The sequence below is a fragment of the Thalia democratica genome, chromosome 1 (assembly GCF_965202585.1).
Source record: "Thalia democratica chromosome 1, ktThaDemo2.hap1.1, whole genome shotgun sequence".
Classification (NCBI taxonomy): Eukaryota; Metazoa; Chordata; class Thaliacea; order Salpida; family Salpidae; genus Thalia; species Thalia democratica.
This window is the reverse complement of record NC_139165.1, coordinates 62,959,642-62,973,889: the sequence shown is the minus strand read 5'-3', so window position 1 is coordinate 62,973,889 and position 14,248 is coordinate 62,959,642. Positions and strand designations below refer to the sequence as shown.

Below are 14,248 nucleotides of genomic sequence, written 5' to 3'. Positions count from 1 at the left end.
GGTTAAAAAAATCCAAAATGTGGCAAATATGGATGTATAAAAAAATAAAAATTCTAGTACTTTTGATAATTCAAACTTTTATGCTTTTAATAAATTCAAAAAATGAATTATTTCCACATACTATTAGCCTTAACAAAAATGTTTTTATGTTTAAATAATTTGTTTGAGGTTAGCTTAGCCGTAAAGTATAAAGTTTTAAAGCAAAAGTTAAATTTAACACTTTATAAAAATAGAAAGAAGAATATTAAAATATTATGTTTATTTAGTGTTTATGAGTTAGATCTATTTAGTAAGATTTTAAGATAGCCAAGTTAATGGTAACTCTGTCATCACCTTTAGCTGATATATAAAAAAGAGTCTCATATATTAACAGTTGTAATACCAGCAAAAGTACTATAAAAAAGTTATTTTTGCCGAACACAAAATTTCACCTAAAATTCAAACCTTTAAATCTAATCAAAAACGAAAGTAATATATAAAACCACCGAATAGAAATAAAAAAATAGCCAAACATTATAGTTTTTATCAGAAATACCTAAGTTTACTGATTATAATAAGAGCGGAAACCATTATTATATTTATAAATATAACATAAAGTTTTGTTTTTAATTTTTAAACGATACAATAGAATTTTTGTAGTCTAAGGATAAAAACAACATATATACTAAAATTGAAAAAACTATACAAACCAAGGTTGAAACTCGAAAAACATGACAGTAGTGTTTTCCTGTTGTTACGTCATGGGTGATGTAAGCAAATGTTTGGAGATCCTCCTCATGCTGGGAGGCAAATGAAATGTTTGATATATCATGCTCTGCTATCTCGTGCTGAAATAGTTTTAAAGTTTAGATGCATTGTATGTGTAGTAGTACATAAATGTCTTTGTTCATATATTTCGTATGGTGTTTTTATAGTATTATTGAAAAAAAAGCTTTATATTGCAAACATTTTCAAATGTTATAAACTGATACCACAATTAACAATCTTGCGTCATTTCTTCATTTTATTTTTTTTTTGCTTTTTTGAGTTCTTATTTATTTTTCTTGTGTAAAATTTTTTAGTACCTCATTAAAACTTTTTTAAAATAATTTTTCACACAAAAATATAAATATCAAAGTTATATATGTTTATTTTACCACAGTATACATTTAATTACTAACATTACAAAAAATATTTATTAGTGTAGTAAAAATAGTTAAAAAAAGCCATTTTAGTGAGAAACCAGTACTCTTAATTATAAGAAGCAGCTAAACTCTGAACAACGACTTAGCTCCCAGTTATAAAGCACAGTAATGTATATGTAACTTAACTTTTTATCCCTATTAATAATTTAAAATGAATATAAGTTGGTTTAAATATAAAATAAAGTAGCCAGTTGCGTAACATAAGATATACGACTATAAAACTATATTTATTAGACCAAGTTTTCCCTATTTTGTGTACGACTTTAGTATAAAAATAAATTATAATAAATATGTTTAGCTTTGGTAATTTAACAAAACATAATTATTAAATAAACGAAATTATAACAGAGTCTAAACTTGGATTTAAAAATTCCGTGTGACAAGCTCAGGTCAACATAAAGTTTTTTTTATACCACTTCGATCACACCAAAAGCTTTCGGTAGACTGATAATTAAAGTGGTATAATGAAGCCTTTATGTTATTTTGATAACTTAGAACGAAAAATTACAATTAATAATGAAAAAAACTTAATATAATTAATTACGTAAAAATACGTAACATAAAAAATTGCAAGGCAGAAAAAAACTATCACTCTATTCATAATACTTAATAAATTTCTTAAGTAAATCTAAGTTGTTAAAAAATATGTAAAAAGTTATTAAACTTTACTTTTGTAAAATTATGTGAAAGTTTTAAAATCTCACTACGGTTTTGAAATTTAAAATGATATAGGATAAAAACCAAAACTAGTTCAAATAAACTGCTTACGAGTAATATAAATAAATATTCTTTACAAGAATTACAATACCTATATCTTTTTAATAGATAATAATCTAATTTTTCTTACTAAGTACATATCTTGTTGTAATCAAACTAAAAATATTGCAATAAAACAAACGAGTAGAGACCTTAGATATAAAATCAATGAACTTGACTCCTTTGTACGAAATCTTTAAGGTAATCAGAGGCATCTTTCGAAGATCTTGAGTGGATCTCTTCATCTTACTGCAGGCCTCTAATGTAGATTCCGCTCCTTTCAACTCAACTATCAGTTTTGAACCAAGATACTAAAAAAAAAAAATTATATGTGAAATTTAAGTTTCTTATCTTGCTTTTGCAAAAAACAACACTTACTACAAAATACAAAACAAAAAACTTTGATTTATTATGTACGAATTAATAAAAAAGTATAACTAGTAACTTTTTATGTTTTAACAGTTATTTAAAAGTTAAGTTAAAGAAACGAGTTATAGGTTATATGACTAGAGCTGGATTTCCCAAAATTTACGATATCGCCCCGTTGGGATTAAATAGCTATCAGGGGAAATGAATACAAAGGGGGTAAAAGTAAATTGGAAATTATCTACATATATAGAGGCAGTATCTAAGGCAGTATCTACTAAAATAGAATGCTGTTGTACCTCGTTTTTTTGTTGATGCTTTTGATAAAATTATGTTTATATTTTGTTAACATTTGAACACCTATAATGTAACATTATTATACATAACTGTAGTATTAGCTCCTAAGGAAGTTTTTTGTTTTAGCTCACAACCATTTTGCTGAACATCATTTAATTTAAGGATATATGACCATCAAATCAAAAAATTAAATAGAGCATAAAAACAAAAAATATGATACTTATTAGTAAGAAAAACATAAAAATTTAATAACAATTATATAGTAACACTCGGTAAATCATAAGCGACTGAAACAAGCTAAGCCTTTCAAAAAAAAGTTCTAATTTTACTGTTAATGTCTAAAACTGAGTTTAAAACAAGAAAATGATATAATGAACCCTTTTAAGAGTTAAAAAACACAATTTAAATCTAAACTAATAAATAAAAACGATTTCAAAACCAGCAAACCAACACATTATGTTTAATTATAAGATGTGTTTTTAATGGAAACTTTAGCATATGAAATTAAGTAGTTAGCCAGTTATAAACTTGTTATTCCCTTTCGTTTAAATCAATAAAACACGTACAATTCTTACAAAAAACTTATGTAAACAAAATAAATAATTGTATTTATTCTATTTTTAAAATGTAACAAAACCTATATGCAACTTACTAATGTACATTGTACTAACAGATTTAATAATTTAATTACTTACACTATATAGCGTTGTCAAAACTTTAACATTTTAAAAATAGATGTTATACCTTATTTATAATAAAACCTGTATAAGAATATGTTTTCAAACATAAATATTCGTAAAATAAAACCTAGAAAAGAAAGTGATTTTTATGTAAAATGTTTTACGTGTTATAAATTCAGAGTGAATCAATGGATTAAAACACTTTCATAAAACAAAAGTTACTTGATACTTTTTAAAACTGATAAAAAAAATAATTAAATAAATTGTAAAAAATCTACACAGCATTATACAAATATACCAACTTGAGCTTGGTAGGTCTTGCAGTCTGAAATTAGTACTTCAGGTTTGTGGCGCCAAGCAGAAACAGTAACTTGTTCTGTCGTCTCGTTAGGAGGTCTGAGACTTAACAGGGATCCTGAAGAAACTTCAGATGCCAAATACTGCGCCCTCTGAAGATCAGGTAGATCAGATGTCGGTTCACTTGCCTGGTGAAAAATATTGCTACATCATAGAAATAAGTTTTTGTTAAATAAAAATAACCAATAAACTGCAAATAAAATAATTCTTTTTAAGCATTTTGGACGTAAAGTATTATCTATACTAAATAAAATATAAATAAAAACAACTAGAACATAAATTTTCCAATATATTTGTTCATTTTTCTGAAGTGTATTTGAGTCGTTTTATTTTTATTAACAATAGGCTGTTTTGTAAGTAATTGAAGTAAAGAAAAGTAATTCTTTTATCAAAACTATTTTTTAATCGTTTACATGGCTAGTATAATAATAAGGTAATAAATAAGTTATTAAACAAAAAAAATACGGTATAAAAAAATATATTATAATCAATGATGCGGTGTAACAGTTTTTAAAAATATGTTGATTCAAAATTAAGTTTTAGAAATGATTACAGTACTGAATTGTAGATGATAAAAAAATCTAAACTGTAAACTTTAAACATACCATTTGTAACTGTTTGAAATCACTTTCACCAGAACTTATTTCAATTTCCTGATCTTCAACACTCTTCCGTTTCACTCCTCCTATTCTTCGTTGATCTAAACTTTTTCTTCTACTAGCGGAAGGTTTCCTCTTTTAAAGTATTATTATATATAAATAAAAACAAATTAATCTATGGGAATGTTTGAAAAATATAACTACATTTTCGTTTTTCTACTTATTGATAATAAATTCTAGTAATACAAAAATACTAGCAATATAAAAAATGTAAACAAATACTAAGCTTGTTGTAAAAAAGCATTAAAAAATAGATAAACAAGATAAGAAAACACTATTAAGTTATATAAGTTATTTACAAACAAAACTAAATATTAGTCAAGATTTTATATAATTGTTTTCTTATATTTTACATAAGTATTTAAGACACAAAAAAAAAAAAGCTCTAAAAATATCTGTCAATATATAATCGAGTAAAAACAATTTTTAGCTAACTTATTTTCATTTTGTAGACTTCACAAGCTTTTAACTAAATATGTATTAAAATAACACATTTTAATACTAATGTTATTAATAGTTGTAATTAATCTTAAACTCTGCCAAATACTTTACGTAACCAATAAAACTAAACTTTCATTAAACTAGTAAGCTAGCTACAAAAGCTGTTCATCAGTTACATTTAGTTTTGTTGGATATTTTGACGTAACTTCCGCTTAAATACGTGTTCGAGATTTAATTTATAAGATTGCTAGCTAACTGAAGAAAATAATGTTGGAAACTTATTACTAAACAAGAGTTTTGTATGTGACATTAATGAAATTTACTTGGTTATTTAAATATTTTTAGTTGTAAAATTTTATTTCTTTAAAATATTAAACTTTAACAACATATAAAAAAAAATTGAGATCTTTTATAGTTATTTAAAAGCTTACTTTATATGGCTTAGACTTTTCAATTGTTGAAGAGGTAATTGTGAGAGTGTTGAGCGAGACCTTCACTCGTTTGTAGTGCCCCAGTTTCTTAAATATCTGACAATTGTTAAAAGTCAAATGAAATTTATATTCAAAAAAAGTAGTTATCACACGTTTCTTAAAAACTACTAATTAAAACTATGATTACGATTGTATAGGATATAAACAAGCAAAATTTAGTTATTTATTTAAATTGAATTAAAGTTTGTAAATTTGCAAAATTTTATTAAAACTAAATTAGTGTTAAACCAGGTCTCAAGTGTTATTTTAATTTTAACTGCATAGTTAAACTTTCATATATAAAAAAAGTTGCAAAAAAGTTAGACAAAATAAAAACTATGTCATAAAATAGTTAAATGTAAATTAAATGATCAAAATCAAATAGTTGTTATTTTTTGAACTTTTTGTATTTTGATTTTGTATGACTAAATTAAATGTCAAATTATACAGTAATCTTCCTTTATTCTACCAACATATGTTTCTGTGTGTCAACGAATAAAGGACACATATAATAAAGGACACAGTTGGTAGAATAAAGCAAGACCACTGTATAATATGTTTTTATTTATATTCCAGTGAAGTTAATTCACTAGGATCTTTTGTTAGCAAACAATTAAACCTATATTTTGAACAGTTAAATTAAATGTCTATATAAACTTGAGTTTTTTATTTTAAATTACCTCTATTGACAGATACTCAATTCATATATTGGGGAAGTATACATTATATATGGCTTAATTGACCTCATCATAAACTTATTGAACTAAAGACTTGAACTATATTGTAATACAAAAAAAAGTTTTATTTCTGAAAATAAAAACCTAAGTAGAACATTTCTCTAAGAATAGTTAGTCAACTAGTCATATTAATAAATTTGTATTACAGATAATAAAAAAGCTTAAGAGCAGTTTATATAACATATATTTACAAATGAGCTAAATAACTGTTTCAACTTCTGTAATTAAAACAAATAGTGTTTTTAAAAATAATTTAAGTAGTTTTCTAATACAAGCTTTCATATAAAGAGGAAATTTTATTCAATATAGTAAGCTTTATAAATTATTAAAACTCTTAGATGCCCGTATACAATGGCTTGCTACATACCTTTAAGAAAAACTAATCTTGTTTTAAAAATTGTATTATAGTTATATATCTAAAAAAAACGGAAATAAAACTGTAACTCAATCAAAAATTTAAGCTAATAAAATAGTGTTTATAAAAAAATAGTTATGTTAAAGTGCCATGTGCATAACTAACTGATTTAAGATTGGAGTCATCGAGTTTTGTCACGTGATCAACAGTGAAACAGTCCATTTGTACAAGCTCCCCTTCGTAAGATTCAAGTTGCAACGACTGCAGCCAATCAACAACAAGATCGTCAGGATGTGCTATGCTAATTGGTGCAAGTTTCTCTAGTGATGTCATAATAGAATTAACGTGTTTGGGTTCATTTATACCCATGTGTAACAAATCACAACTTTCTAAAATTCCGTCTGCCTGTAATTATATTGTTTTAGGTTAGTGCTTTTGAAACTTAGACAACGTTTACATCTTATATTTCTACATGTAAAATAAAATAATTAATTTTTTTAATTATGTTTTAAAGGTTATTTCTATTGAAGAAAGTTTATTTTGAAAAGTTTAACAAAACTACACAATTTTTATCAATGAATAGTTTAAAAACTTTATTTTATTCGTTTCATGATACTAATAGAATGCCTGCGTTTGAAAAATTCAAGCTGTATATAATTTTTTAAATAACTATGAACAGTTAAATATGTAAAAAAAGCTTTTTAACTCTATTTAAAATTCAAAACTAATTTTTTAATGGAAGCCATAATTATTTTACAGTATTCCTAAATCGAAAAACAGATATTTATAATTCATAAAAACAGCTAGGTATGTTATCTCTGGTAGCTGTCAAATTTGCACGAGGGGACAAAATTGCACGAGCAGACAATTTTGCACTGGTTAAATTTATTTATTTTTTTATAACTTTTTTATCAATTTAAATTTTTATTACTATCACTGTTACCCCTAACCCTCGGTCGGTAGCTTTTTTTTCTTTTTAATTAATTTATTTTTAACTATTAATTTTTATTTCAATTTTTTTTATTAGCTATTTTTACTACCACTGTTACCCATAACCCTTACCCTCAGTTAACTTATTATTTTATTCTTTTTATTAAATTATCATATATATATATATTTATTCTCGTGCAAAATTGTAACTCGTGTTCCAAATATTTCTATATGGACTAGTATAACTTTGAAGAAAACTAAGGTTTTATAACTAGAAAAAAAAACGATAAATCTATTTCCAAACACCTAGATTGTTTGTTAAGAAAATATATGAAATAGAATTAGTTTTATTTGAACAAAAGCAAATACATTTCAATTGTTAAGTAAAACTCTAATGAACCAAAAAGCTCATATCGTTATCATTCAAAAAATGTATACATCACATGTTGTAAACAAGAGTCGTAATAACGTTGACTTATATTACAAAGTATCTGTATTTAAAACCATGTAAAAATAATGTAAACATTGATTAAGTAACTTAATATAAAAATATCTTTGTATAACTTTACAACCATTTTATGTTGAATCATACAAAAATTTAATTTTAATTAAACCATAAAATACTAACAAAGATTTATAAGAAAATATCGTTTTTTGGAACCAGCTATAATACATAACTTTTTATGACAAGTTCCTTTATCTAATAGTCACTAATCATTTAAAATAAATAATTAATTAGCTTTAAATACATTTGAAAAGCGCGATAGGAGAAAAACAACAAAAAAGCTACAAACATTTATGTTGTAACGTTTAAATATCTTATCTAAAGCTTTTTATTTAGGATTTTTTTATTTTTAAATTATTTTATTTTCTTAAAGTTTTATAGACTTATTAATTTTGTTTAAAAATGTTATTCTTTTAAGTTATATACTTTAATTTAAAAATTTAATTAGTATAAGTACATTTTTATTTTAATCTGTAAATTGATTGATAATTATTTTAACTACACTGTTTTTTACAGTTCGTGACGTAATCTACATAAAAATCACGTCGACACAACTTTAAGTTTCAGAAAAGTTATTATTGGCACATATTCTAAAAATTTCTAGTAAAACTAAACTTTATTGTTATAAAAACTTTATCTAAAACCTTTATAAAATTGATAGAATATAAAAGTTAAATAAGTATAACTTTTAAGTTTTAGTATACTATTTGAAGACTTCTACAAGGTATACTAACTAGATTTCTACAATATAAATTTAATACTGAACATAGAATAACTTACAATAAAATTTACATCATCAAAGCCATTTCCAACTAAAACATTATAATAAATTTCCAGTTGGATATCATGCAACCATCCTTGTATGGAGCTTTCGTGTTTACCTGTATCGCAAAACTTGGTGAGATTTTTAAAATGATTAAATTTAATTTTAGATGTTTACTTTTAATTTTAAACACTTTTTAATACTTTTAGCTGTTCAGTAACTGCCTACATCAGAGTTGCCAAATGTTTTCTGAAACTTTCTTCCAGGTTTTCTAAATTTATTCCAGGCTTAAAAAAACATGTTTTTTGGTCCAATTTTAGTATATAATTAAACTTAAGTAAAAAAACTGTTTTAAATAGTATAACAACATTGAAAAGATACTGTAATGCTACTTTAATAGTGTTTTTTAATGAAAAAATAAAGATACAACTTTTTTATCTTTATGATAGATTTTTCATAACAAATTGAAATTTAGTAACTAAACAGGTAGAAATAGTTTAAAATTTCAGGTGTTTCCAATTTTTTTTATTGACTTTTGTTCGAAACTCCAGGTTTTTCCAATTTTCTTTCAAAATTTCTTAAATTCCAGGTTTTTAAGGTTTATTTTGTTTAATGTCAAATTCCAAGCTTTTCCAGGATTCCAAGTTTTTTGGCAACCCTGATACATAAGATAAGTTTAAAATAGTATGCACGTTAAAATTCTTAAACAACTATTTTTAAAGTATAAGATGGGCTCTGTTTGTATTATACAAATAAGTTATGAAGTAATAAGAGTTAGATTGGTTTTTAAGCTATAGCTCAAAAGAAAAGGTTAGAATTTAAGTTCAGTTATAATAACCTTAAACTTTATAAACTAACAATCATCTATGCACTGACAACAATTATCAAACACTTTTTTACATAATTTAAAAACTACAACATACATTAATTTTTAGTAAAAAATACTAAACTTTAAACTTTTTTTTATTTAAGATCGACTTTGTAATACTCTATCACACACCTGTCATTATTTTCCAAAAAGTTTGTTCGAATTCCTTATTGAAGGCGTTTTGGCTTCCGTGTGAGTTGTTAGCATTTGTCACGTCATGAGTTACTGAAGTCATGATTGAAGCAATCTATACAATTAGAAATATTCTTTAACGACAGACAAAAATAAAATTTAGATTCTTTGATAGCTTATTCATTTAAAAAATTTAGAAAAAGTATACGTTTAAAAAAGATAGTTTGACACAACTGAAGAAAAAAAAACATATACTAAGTGATGGTAAAACTTTTAAAACAACTTATTTCTCCAGTTTACTCTTAATAAATAAATGTTTAAATCAAAAATCTATTTACAAAAGCTATAATCAAATATTTTTAGTAATTTTAAACTATTTGTTCAGACTAAATATTTTACAGGGTTGCCATTTGTTTTTTAAAATTTTTTCCAGGTTTTTAAAAGTACACATTTTTGGGTCTATTTTTGGTTTAAAGTTAAGTCTAAGGTAAGAAACTGTGTTATATAGTATAAAAACACTGAAAAGATAATATAAAGCTACTTTAAATACGTTTTTAATAAAAAAAATTTTAATGATGACAAAAATTTTTATTTGTATGATAGATTTTTTGAGTCAAATCGAAATTTTACTACTGAACATCTGAAAAATGTTAAAATTACAGGTTTTTTTGTTCAAAATTCAAGGTTTTTCCAGGTTATTTTTGCCTAAATTGTCGAATTCCTGGTTCTTCAAGGTTTTTCCAGGTAAAGTGGCAACCCTGTATTTTATCATTGCCTTCGGAAAAACAGAACAAATTATAACTATTATTAGTTTATAGAACACGATAAAAAGTCAACGCTCAAATATTTCGGTCAAAGAACCTGATGTATAGTAAGACCTTTCGGTTATATAAACTTAGTTTTTATTTTATTATATCTTGTAAATTTAGAATTTGTAAAAAATTAAAAAAACAATGGTTAAATGACATCTGTCAAAGTTTTACTACATAATGTTAAATATAAAAATCAACAGTTGTTTAGAAAAATAAAATAACACTGTTAAAAACTAAAACAATTATTTTACTGTAATCTATTTCTAACTAATTAAAAAATTCTCAACTTATATACATATAAGGAGACAAACTATCAAGATTTTATGACTAAAATATAAAAACACAACAGTTTTTCAAAAAATATTTAATCAATTGAATGAAAATCTTGATGACTAAAATACTTAAAATTAAATTAGAAAATGCTAAACATTTTTAGTACTGTCTTTCAAAAGCTGTAAATACCTGCAAATATTTTTACCCAGCTTGTTTATAAGTGATTAGAAACTCATACAATATAGATTGATAAATACGGAGTAAAGTTTGTTACAAAAAATTATAAAAAAAAATAGGCGTAAAATAATACTTCTAAAATAGAAAAATAAATACTTCACTTATATGGTTACCAGAGAAAACCTCAAAATATCTATACAATAAATTGAAATAATTTTATGAGCGCTTATTTTTTAACAACAAATGGCTTGCTCAGCTCGTGTTTATTTCTTCTTTTATTTAATTATCCTTTAGATATCTTACTAGAAAATTAGCAAAAATTTAATAAAACTAAAGATTTCAACTTTTAACAAGCTACATCCCTGACATATTCTACTTCTTTTATATTTTAATAAACATATGTGTAGGATTTAAAAGTAGTATTTTTTTTTGATGCGAAGTTTTATTTCTTGTCAAAATAAAAGCTTAAAAACAAGTTTATTTAAAAAGAATTAAGGCTAAGGTCTATTAAATTGATTAATAGTAATTTTCTAAATAACAAGTTAAAGAGTTTTTAATCAACAAAAACTTACTTTTTTCCATTCTTCGTCGATATTTAAAGAACTAATGTTTACGTCTTCGATTTTACTTATATCATTAAGATCATTGTTAGAATGAACTGTTTTTGAAGCATTTGTTGTTATAGGGTTCTCTGTTATTTAATATAAATTTGTAGTCATCTAATCGTAAAAACGATTTTAAAAAAAAATAGCAATATACATTTTTTAGTACTTCAAATTTGTTATGTTAAAGTTATAAATATTAGTATAAATATTATGCTTATAATACATTTATATAAAATATGATAAATAATCACCTTTAAAAAATATTATTTTTGTATACAATGGAAACAAATTAACCTATTAAAACTAAACGGTACTTAAATTTAAAACAATTCTTTCAAGTAAAAGAAAAAAAAAGTTATAAAATGAAAAAGTCTTCTAATATTAAACAACTAAATAAACTCTTTATAATTTTTTTTAAAATAAATAGTTAAATTATAACTGTCAGGATGTTCTTTAAATTATGAAATGTTATAAGATTTAATAAATATTTGCTTTTGTTGCTATCTAAGTGTTATCTAGTAGCTTAAAAGAATCAACTACCATATAAAATTATCATTAAGTTATTACTTTACCTACACGGTAAGAATAGCACAAAAACACTACTATATAGTAGATGTATTATAGATTTTATATATAGTTTTAAATATAATAGCTTGGTTATCTGTTAGTGTTAATACAAAGTAGAAGTTTTGTTATTTTTAAAACTTAAAAGATCATTTAAATGTAGCTTTTTTTAGTAAGCAATTGCAAAAACTGATTATTGTAAAAACTTAATCATTTTGTGTTTTGTTTTTAGAATTGCCAGTAAAGATATTTAGAAAACCAAGTGTTTTATTAAAAAAAAATTGTTAAAGATTAAACTTGTAAATTGAAAAAGACTTTTAAGTTTTACACAAACTTGATTCAAAAATGTGCACAATGTTATAAGCTTTAAAGTATACTTTTTTAGGTATAAAAGTTTTTAGTTTAAAAAGTACTAAACTTAAAAACAAGTTAATAAATTTTTATTGTTGACTGAACTTTTATTTGAAACTTTTTTAGAAATTAATATAGAAAACATTTCAGCTTTCTTGATATTGATAAACTAATAAAATAGGTACTAAAATTTAATATTTAAGTCTTTAAAATTTAGAGTAAAGTTTACACGGTTAGCAGTTTATACCATATATCATGAAATATTGTATTAAAACAGTTACATAAACCTTGTTTAAACATTTTAATATAAAAAAGCTTTTGTACTCATAAATAACTAAACGTATTGGATGTAATTTGTGGTGTACTAAAATTTTGGAAAAATATAGTTGTTTAGTTTTAATCTAGATGTGTTTAGGAAAACTAATTACAAATCATTTGAACTTTTCAGAAAACACTTAGAACTAAATAATAATATATTAAAATACACCACTATTCTAAAACTCTCATACTAGGAAAAGCATCACGATAAAAATTAATTTTAGACTACTTACTAAAAAAATTATAAAACTTAAACATTACAGCCAGTGAAATTTTTTATAATGGATATATAGAACAAGCTGTACATAAACAAATTTTGATGTTTTTTTATATAACAAAATATTTCAAATACTTATATATAACTAACCTTTTGAAGCTTTTCTGACTGATGTTACTGTATCTTTTATAACGTCTACATTTGGTAAAATTTTTGTAACAGGAGATTGGTTGTCGTATTGCGAATGATGTCTTTGTGACACAACTACTTCCGAAGATGACGTTATCTCAGACGAAGTTGGGGACGAAGGAACACTAACCCGACCCCATGAGATAGTTTCTTCAGTTTTTGGATTATTATGAACCGCTTTGTCTTTAGAAAAATTGGAACTTTCATCTTGCATACTTTTTTCAACGCATCCAATTGTCATTCCCGACGGGGTGCTTTCTGTAGTGGTAGGTTTGGATGTGTAAATATTTTTGTTGCAACTATTGGCAGCACCTCTGATTAGTCCTGAAAAGAAGACAATACAACTTTATGACATCATAATATAAGGTGATTTCATTTTATGGCATTTGAAAAAGTCTGTAATAAACTGTATTCAAAACGTTTCTAATTTTACTTGAACTCGTAGTTGGTTGAACCACATTTTTAATCTATAACTCATAAAACCCATAAAGATTAAAAACAAAAAGCAAGAAATAACACTTTTCTAAAACAGTAAACTTAGGTTGAAATAAATAAAGTTACTAATTATGTTTTCAGTATATAGAGTTCAACACAAAAAGTAAAACATATAATTATAAATTGATGAAGTTGAAATAATTTTACTTTGTCTTTTTCTTAAATTTTAGTTTTTTACAAGTATCAGGAAAACTTTTTTAAACTGGTAACCATTTTTTTAAACTAGTGTTTATTATCAATTTTCATTAAAATGCAAATTTAATTATTTAAGTTAACTATAATACATTAAGTGGTAAACCAACTTAAAAGTAAATTAAAAGTCAAAATATTATATAAGTTTAAGTTGCATAAAAACATAGAACAACAGTTCTTTAATTTAACTAGACTTAAAAATCTGTTTAAGTTTTGGAAAATGTTTAAAAAAACAATTAAAAAAATTATATTAAAACCATAAACATGTAAGTTAATAAAGTAAACCAAAGTATTTAAATTTTTTTTAGTAATTATTTTGTTTAAAAAAACTTTATCTATCGCTTTATGCTTATCTAATAGTTAAAACTTTGGTATATAAATATTTTCAAATTTCAAGTAAAAACAGCTAAATTATCAGTTAGCTTAATAAAGTATAAAGTACTTTATAAGTTTTGTAAAGATTTAAGTAAAATCAGATACGTAGATTAAGTTTTAAATAATTATTTATTAAAAACAAAATGCTTACTACTTTCTAGAAATAAAAAACAAAATAGA

The 14,248-nt window shown here is 23.8% G+C and overlaps 1 protein-coding gene across 3 annotated transcripts in view; it reads right to left on the bottom strand.

Moving 5' to 3' along the window:
• The window catches only part of LOC145849112 (uncharacterized), a 50,323-nt gene that overhangs the window by 1,216 nt on the left and 34,859 nt on the right, over positions 1-14,248 (bottom strand). For all 3 annotated transcript variants that reach the window (XM_082954194.1, XM_082954196.1, XM_082954195.1), the window contains 10 exons: positions 12,968-13,330; positions 11,335-11,453; positions 9,501-9,615; positions 8,518-8,618; positions 6,468-6,707; positions 5,172-5,267; positions 4,246-4,374; positions 3,586-3,768; positions 2,093-2,251; positions 690-827 (listed from right to left, as the gene is read on the bottom strand). In XM_082954194.1, the coding sequence (XP_082810320.1) occupies positions 690-827; positions 2,093-2,251; positions 3,586-3,768; positions 4,246-4,374; positions 5,172-5,267; positions 6,468-6,707; positions 8,518-8,618; positions 9,501-9,615; positions 11,335-11,453; positions 12,968-13,330 (1,643 nt within the window). The remainder of the gene's footprint in view (positions 1-689; positions 828-2,092; positions 2,252-3,585; positions 3,769-4,245; positions 4,375-5,171; positions 5,268-6,467; positions 6,708-8,517; positions 8,619-9,500; positions 9,616-11,334; positions 11,454-12,967; positions 13,331-14,248) is intronic.